Source organism: Enoplosus armatus, chromosome 9, assembly GCF_043641665.1.
Source record: "Enoplosus armatus isolate fEnoArm2 chromosome 9, fEnoArm2.hap1, whole genome shotgun sequence".
In the NCBI taxonomy this organism is placed as follows: Eukaryota; Metazoa; Chordata; class Actinopteri; order Centrarchiformes; family Enoplosidae; genus Enoplosus; species Enoplosus armatus.
The window spans coordinates 8,427,582-8,435,365 of NC_092188.1; the positions used below are offsets into that span (position 1 = coordinate 8,427,582).

Below are 7,784 nucleotides of genomic sequence, written 5' to 3' on the forward strand. Positions count from 1 at the left end.
TGACTGACAGTATTTACTCATCCAGCAAATAGAGCAACATTATAACTCATTTGTATTTGTGTCTCTGGCCACCTGACGAATGTAAGTCTGATATTCCCTCATCCTTATCAGCAACATTCAGTGGTTTTAGTGATCAACATGTGGAACCAAATTGATAATTCACCATCACATACTCAGCAGCATGTGTGAAATTATGATCTACTGTGGAAAAAAATCGGAGCTAATTAGCAGCAGCTATTAGCCAGCTGTGGAAACGGTTTGCTGAGGAAAAAGGAGGAATGACAGAGTAAAGGGTGTGTTAAAATACAGGAATAAAACATGACATTTTATTTTTTTGTTTTTTATATCGACATTTTGAGTTCGCATACAGATTTTTTTTGCTGGATTTAAAAAAAAAATGAGAGCAGGATTTGCATTTGTGACTGCAGCGTAATGTTCATAGAGTATCACTTTCATTGAATGCAGTAGTAATTATGTGTCTTGCTTAATTGGCTGAAAGGGCAATGCCTAAACCTTTGAGCATGGTTTTCATAACACTGAACCTTCCCAGTAAAGTGGTCTGGAGTAATATTTATGATGGTGTCAAAGTCAGTCTGTGAATAAATGTCTCTCTGTTGCCTCATGTCATCATCCCTGGAGTTGTTTCAGTTGGAAGAGTCGGTGCGTAGCGGCCCATCACATCGTTGATCCAGTCATTGTACTTGCACAGCTTGGTGTAGACGCTGGGGTCAGCTGGGTCTCTGCAGCCGTGTCTCAACCACTGCACACCCTGCAGCTGGCCATTGCACACCATCACACTGCCACCATTGTTCTGCAGAGAGAGGAGAGAATAAGAGACTCTGTTGTGGTTGTTTATGGGAAATGTGTGCTCATAAGTGAGTTAACATGAAATGAAAATGCCACAGTGAGAGGCAGGGAGGAAGGGTGAGGAAAGAGAGACAGATGACAGGTTAGATTAAGCGGCACAGAAGTAGAGGCGAGAAATACAGCAGTCTGATTTCTTTGGGTTGTGACCACGCTCACCATGCAGTTATCTGTGTTTGCTTGACCAGCGCAGACCATGCCCAGGCTCCAGTACACAAACTCAGGGAACGTGTTCATACAAGTCAGGTCATCCACCACAGGCACCGTTATACACTTCAGGTGCTGAGGAGGCTCATCTGTTCCGAAGAGGAAGAAGGTGGGTCATAACTAAGTATTTCAAATCATAGATATCTCATGGGAATCTGTAACATAAGTACAATGCAGTCATTGTGTATTCTGTGGCATCACTCATCTATCTGCCACTCATTCTTTGACAAAAGCTTCCTTCCTTCCCCTCAGCAGGTCTATGGATTACTTCCCATTTTTATGCATCGCCACTTCTTGCACTGGAGCATGAAGTCTAAACCTTGAATAAGTACTATTTTCAAGGTCTACCTCTTTTAATTAGTCTTGATCACTGACTGGGCATTTTGACAGGCAATTAGAAACTGATTAAAGAAAGCCATTTTTAGCCGTTATTAAAACAGAATGTTCATGCCTTGTTAGAGCTGCAATGACCAGAATATTGATGAGCTTTTTAACAAATACATACCCACCTGCTGATCAGAATCCAACATCCCCTTGTATCATGATGAAAATGAAAACGTAATGATAGTACATTTTGTATTTCTTTCTCATTATTAAGCCTAAATGTCCAATAAATGTTTCTTGCATTTGTTCTAAAGAGCACTATATAAACACTAATTGCAGCCAATAATAACAGCAAGCATTTCAACAATGCAAGCCAACACAACATGTAAAACAGCAATTACAATAAAAGCTCTAGTTAGAGCAGATATTCATAGGAAAGCTGGAGCAAAACTCTAGCAGGACAGGGAATACTTGTGGACTGGATTAGGGAACACTGGCTTTGCAACAATTATCCTAAATTCTAATGTGGTGACAAGTTAATGAGGTGTAAAAGCCACAGTGGCACCTTTAAATCCATTTACATTGATTTGGGATGGTGGATCCCCAGCCGCTGACATAGCAGGTGTCTCCAGGCTGTGGGCAGCGACTGGGCAGAGGGATTGGCTGGACGTCCTGGGTGAAGCGGGCGGGTTCGGCCAGACGGACCATCGTGAGGCTGTGGAGGGGTGAGCGGTAGGGACTGTGACGGATTACATCAGCAACATGGATGTGCTGCTCGGTGCCCTCCGCCACATTCACGTCATGTTCCCCAAGAGATGCAATGGTGCTGTGGGATCTGCAAGGGCAGGGGAAGAGAGGTTAATGAATGTGGTTTAATTTGCAGTGGTTCTGCCAACAATATCAAGCCTTTCTAACACCGACGTTCAGCACTATTACAAAGCTAAATACTAAGACACGTTTTTTAAATTGTGGTGAAGCTATTAGGATGTAAATAGTGCTCATCCAAAACAAATGCAACTTTTTACATGAAATGTGTAGTTTTGAATGACTCCGACAAGAGTTAGTCACAAAAATGTCTCAACACATTGGAAAGAGACACAAAATATGATGCTTTGAATTCAACATCAGTAGAGAGTTTTCATTTGGCACTAACAGTCATTTGTACCCACGTGGGTGCACAGTCAAAGGAGGTTACTATCCACCACTCGTCGATGAGAGCTCCACTGCAGGACGCTCCTCCACCATGCAGATAGACCTGCCAGGGTCTGGAGTGAGGCTGGCACACTTTGTCGTCCTCCAGGGGAGATGCTCCTGTAACACACCAACAAGACCAAACAGAAACTAAATGTCTCTTCTAATATTAATTTCTGTTATTTTAGACACAACATGGTAAATATCTACCTGCGATCCCCAAAGCAACCACCAGAAGGAAAAGATTCATGCTGTATCTGCGTTGTTTTTGTAGTGTTAACTCTGATAGTGTTCAATTGCTGATTTGTCAGGCTTCTTTATACCTGCAAGATTTTTAGAGGACAGTGGGAGGAACAGACTGCTGTATGACAATCCAGCATCATTTCCAGTACAGACGTAACCTTTGTAATAACCTTATCAGAGACATTTTCAACATCTCTGCATAACAATACGTTCAGTTAGTGACACACCTTGTTTACAGTAACCTTTCCTTCCTTTTCTGAGAACAAGGAAGACCCTGATTTATGGTATATGAAAGATATTGTTCAGACATAATAGATCCAGTTACAGTTTTTCGTGTTTTGGTGAAGTTTATGTCTTTTTCATAGATTGAAGACCAACAAAAACCTGCCATGTACAGATTCTTTTGTCTTAGCGAGCTACATTAAAACCATTTTTTATGGTTGGTCTGTGCTAAGTGCACTCTAAAATGAACAATGGTGTCATAAATAAATGAACAAAGATTTTGTAGAACTGCAAGTAATAATAATGAGATAAGATAAGATAAGAGCAGAGATATCATGCCCACTGCTGTTTATATGTTTAGTACAAAGTTAATATTTTACCGTGGTGCAATTTTAAAAAGCTTGTCTTAAAATATCACAAATTGCACAACTCAGACTGCTGTTTCTGGAAACCAAAACATGTCTTAATAATATTCTCTTCCCTTTGAGTCTCTAAAGTCTCAGTTGACATTTAATAAGCTCATTTTTGGTGACAAGATTCATTGATTTAAGTACAAATTGTGTTACAATCTAGCTGAGGAACATTGTTAACTAGTTCTTACACGATGTTCATGTTTTGTGGACACTTGACCCCAAATGACTCAAAAATGTAAGGAATTATTAATGTTTTGCATTATCATTTCCTTCCTCAATCGTATGTTTTTGATACAAACAGCACAGTTGGTGTGTTTATTCTATTGGATCCCCATTAGCTTCTGCCATAGCAGTTGCTAATCATCCTGGAGTCCACACATTAAAAGGTGTCTAAATAAAACATTAATACATGAGAGCAAGGTCCAAAACAAAGCACCTAATTATGATACAATACAACAAATCAACCACGACACAAAACAATTAATAATATAACCCTAACCCTTTTTATTAGCAGCAGACCATGTGACTGAACAATACTCAAGATGACACAAGACTAATGAATGAATTACACTGGACATGATAGCTGGATTGACAATCCTTCTGATAGCAGTTTTTTTAACAGCATTGTCAATATGCCAGACAGACGGTGATCAAGTGTAACTCCCAACAATTTGACCTGATTAACTTGATCCAGCTTGAAGCCTTACATAGGAAGGCAGTGCTGCATGGGGATTATTAGATAATTTCCAGTTACCAATGATCATTGATTTGAATGTAGACATGTTTAAAATCATATTGTTTTTATTGAGTTGTACACAGCTTATAATTCCTAACGCGTTGGTTAAGTCATGACAATGATGTGCGGAATAATATACTGTCGAGTCATCTGCATACATAACAATAGAAGATTTCTTTAAAACACCGGGCAAATCATGTGAGAAGGCCAAGGCTCTCTGATTGCACCTGACAATAAATATGGCTACAATCAGAAAAGTAGCCATTGTAGTATAATTTTTGCCTTCTGCCAGATAAGTCAAAGGTGTAAAACTATAACATTGAAGCCTGGCAAACAGCAAAGTATGACTGATGACATCAAAGGCAGCATTAAAATGAAAAATATGGCTCCTGCTTATTTGTCAAGTTCTTTGTACCAACTATCCGTCATATGAACAAGAACAGTGCTGGTGGAATAACCAGTCTGTAAGTATGCTGACTCTGAGTGATCAATTCATTCTTACTCTGGAAGATCATTCTCTCCATGATTTTGCTTAAGACAGGGAGCAAACTAATAGAACTGCTGTTTGGATTTTTGCTCTTTGAAATTGGAATTGTTTTGGATTCTTCCCACTGAAATGGAAAAGCACCACTTAAGAAGCATCTGATTAATATGTTACACATAGGAAGAGACACATAACAGCAATTTGAAGTAGTCCATATTGTGGATGGGAGAAATATCCACTGAGTGATGACAAATGTTCAACCTTTTCATCACCAACTGTAACAAAACTGAGTGAACATTATTTGTAAGTAATAAGAAAACATTACAAAGACGGGTCATCATGAGACAAACTAGATTTAGATTTCTAAGTTTTAGCAATATAATAATGATTCAAGTCATTTTCAAAATCATCTCACTCACACAAACACTCACAACGTCCAGGCACAGCAGAGCCCCTCCACAGAGCACATGATGACTCCTCCTCACTCCACTGGATGTATACACTCACTTTAAAGCGCCATCCCTTTTATGTAGGTGTGACAGCTCTAAAAGCATTAAAATCCGATCGGTGGACAGCTCTGAATAATTTTTTTTTAGAAACATTTTTAGAGCAAGAGAATAAATTATATTAGTGTCAAAGCCAAATCTGATCACAGCTGTCAGTTTACAGAAAACATCTCAGACAAATTCTGAATGCCAAATACAAAATGCAGTTCTTTTCAAAATGATCAGTCTGGACCGATCTGGATACAAATACTAACGGGGCAGCAAACACAAGGATCTGCATGTGGCCTTATATCTAAATTATTTGTCTGTATAATTGTAGTAGTTGTATAGTAACAGTAGTAGCAGAAGTGGTGTTTTTTTTATTAGAATACCGTAGTCCTTCACATATACACAAATGTGTAGTTTGTCCTGTGTCTTTTGTAACAACTGAACAAGCTGATACTTGAAAGAGCAGATTCATCTCTTTTGTTTGTGTTGGTTGTAGCTTCAGAAGAGGCCACATGTTGTGGATTTATGCATTAATTAAAAATCACAACATTCTGGCATCATTGGTTGTCAGAATCCACAGAACACACTTCACAGTCTGTGTTGTTTATTCATCTCTGTCTGTTTCTCTGCACTCACATTTTACATGTTGTTTCTTTTCATCCATTATTAATTGCGACAGAAGCGTGCTGCCTCAGCTGATACAAGTCTGTTGCCTCATTGCAGAGTCATAAACATGTGAAATGAAACACAAAGAGGCAGGAGAAATATGCACAATTTACTACATCGAACAGCTAAATTCTCATTTATCAACCACACACCTGTTTTGTTTGTATAAATATTTTATTTCAAGGTATGACACAACGATTTAAATTTATTCAGAGGTGGGATGACCATAAACTATGAGGAAGCAAAAACACCAGCAGGGGGTGATAGATCATTAAATTGTTCGCATTATTTTCACGGCTGGTTGTTTTCTAATTCTGAGACCCATTGAGAAATTTGGCGGTACATGATTGCTTGTGCCCACCAAGATGTTCTGTCCAGTTTCTCTGCAGGCTGGATTTCAGTTCCCGTTGGGTGGTTATCATCATTTACTACCAGTGCTGTGGCCCGAGAAAGTAGCACAAAGAGCACGGGGTCCATTGTTTTAGATGATGCTGTTTGAGGTTTTGAGGCTTGTCAAATGACGTTTGGGCCTTTGGTGTGGAGCTTGAAAGTTCCTATGCTGTCAGAAAAGGTAGCTGAGGTAATTGGAAATGTGTTTTTGTTTACTACTGGGAGTAAAAGATGTGGTAAATCTGGTCTTGCACAATGCCAGCGTAGGTGCTCACAACTGTGGTAGTATCAGTGTAAAGACTCCTGTGGGTGACACACAGAAAGAGAAGAGTTTAAATATAAATCCACCCTTTTTTATATACTGCATCAATGAATCTGCATTTAAAATCTCTTACTTTGCCTTCTCCTCCAGCTTCAGGCCCTTGATGCCGTCCAGGTATTCACTGGCAGAGTTGATGGCACTGTCATAGTACGACCTGAAGCTATCGGTGAACTTGGACAGGGTCCCCTGCTCCTCCTCAGCCTGCCTCGGCACACGGAAGCTTTCAGCACCTGCGCAAAATAGGTCAAAGGGTGCTGCCTTTTATCAGAAAAACAAAACGTATTTTCCCATCATGGATTTATCCTGTTCTGAATTCAATTTCATGGTCTGAGAATGCACTTACTGAGAGCAAGGAGTGTGACCAGCACAGTAATGACCAACAGCTTATTCATGGTGTCACTCGAGTCTGTGAGGCAACAGAATAAAGAGACATTCAAAGTTTACCTCACTTTATCCACTAGGGTGAGACATTGTCATACATTTCTCCACTCATGTGTAGCTGATAGATTTGTGTTGATATGAACTCTCTCTGTATGAAGAGTCTCCTGTTACTCATCTAGCACGAAAAAACTATTCTGCTGAACACACAGTTTATGTCTCGAAATATACATTTTCTTTCAAATGTACTCATATCTAACACAACATTCATGCATTTCTAAGACTGTTACACTCTATCCCATTCAATCACTGAAGTATAAAAGTGTCAGTACTCACTGTATTCCTCTCCAGAAATGACTGTGAGTAAGAGGCACCACTGGCCCGACCTGTTTATATAGGAGCGATGTGTTGACTTGTCGCTCACAGAGCCAAAGTGCACTCTGGTAGATAAACCTGTGCTGTTGCCCGGTGCGTTTGTGGGAGTATGTGGGACATTGAGTCTTGATTAAAGTGACATCGTGGCTATCTATGTAAACAGGAGCATGTGGACAAAGCATCAATAGGGGCTTTAAACGTAATCAAAAGCCACTCAAGAATTTAGTCTGATTTGATTTTATAAACACAGGGGAGCTGAAGGGGGCATCATGTTGGTACGTTTCCCTCTAACCGTATGTGTGTGACCCTAACTTTGAATGCACCACAATCAATTTTTTTCCATTGATTAGGTAAGTAGTTAATTAATGCAGCACATTCTTACACCTTGCCCAGTTCACAACCTACTTGTTACTTGCATAATGGTGGTGATGCGTTCATGCCACATTACAATGGTCCTAAGTCTAGAGTGTGTCGA

General features: G+C 39.7%; 2 protein-coding genes across 2 annotated transcripts; both read right to left on the bottom strand.

Moving 5' to 3' along the window:
- Positions 1 to 619: 619 nt before the first annotated feature.
- LOC139290840 (trypsinogen-like protein 3) lies at positions 620 to 2,836 on the bottom strand. Its single transcript, XM_070912708.1, has 5 exons — positions 2,797 to 2,836; positions 2,565 to 2,706; positions 1,977 to 2,230; positions 1,024 to 1,160; positions 620 to 811 (listed from the first exon to the last, which is right to left on the bottom strand). The coding sequence occupies exons 1-5, from the start codon at positions 2,834 to 2,836 to the stop codon at positions 620 to 622; spliced, it is 765 nt and encodes a 254-aa protein (XP_070768809.1).
- Positions 2,837 to 5,765: 2,929 nt separating this feature from the next.
- On the bottom strand, positions 5,766 to 7,344 carry apoc2 (apolipoprotein C-II). The gene is made up of 4 exons (XM_070912455.1): positions 7,271 to 7,344; positions 6,900 to 6,962; positions 6,630 to 6,786; positions 5,766 to 6,537 (listed from the first exon to the last, which is right to left on the bottom strand). Exons 2-4 carry the CDS (start codon positions 6,946 to 6,948, stop codon positions 6,450 to 6,452), a joined length of 294 nt encoding a protein of 97 aa, XP_070768556.1. The 5' UTR covers positions 6,949 to 6,962; positions 7,271 to 7,344; the 3' UTR covers positions 5,766 to 6,449.
- Between the last annotated feature and the right edge of the window lie 440 nt (positions 7,345 to 7,784).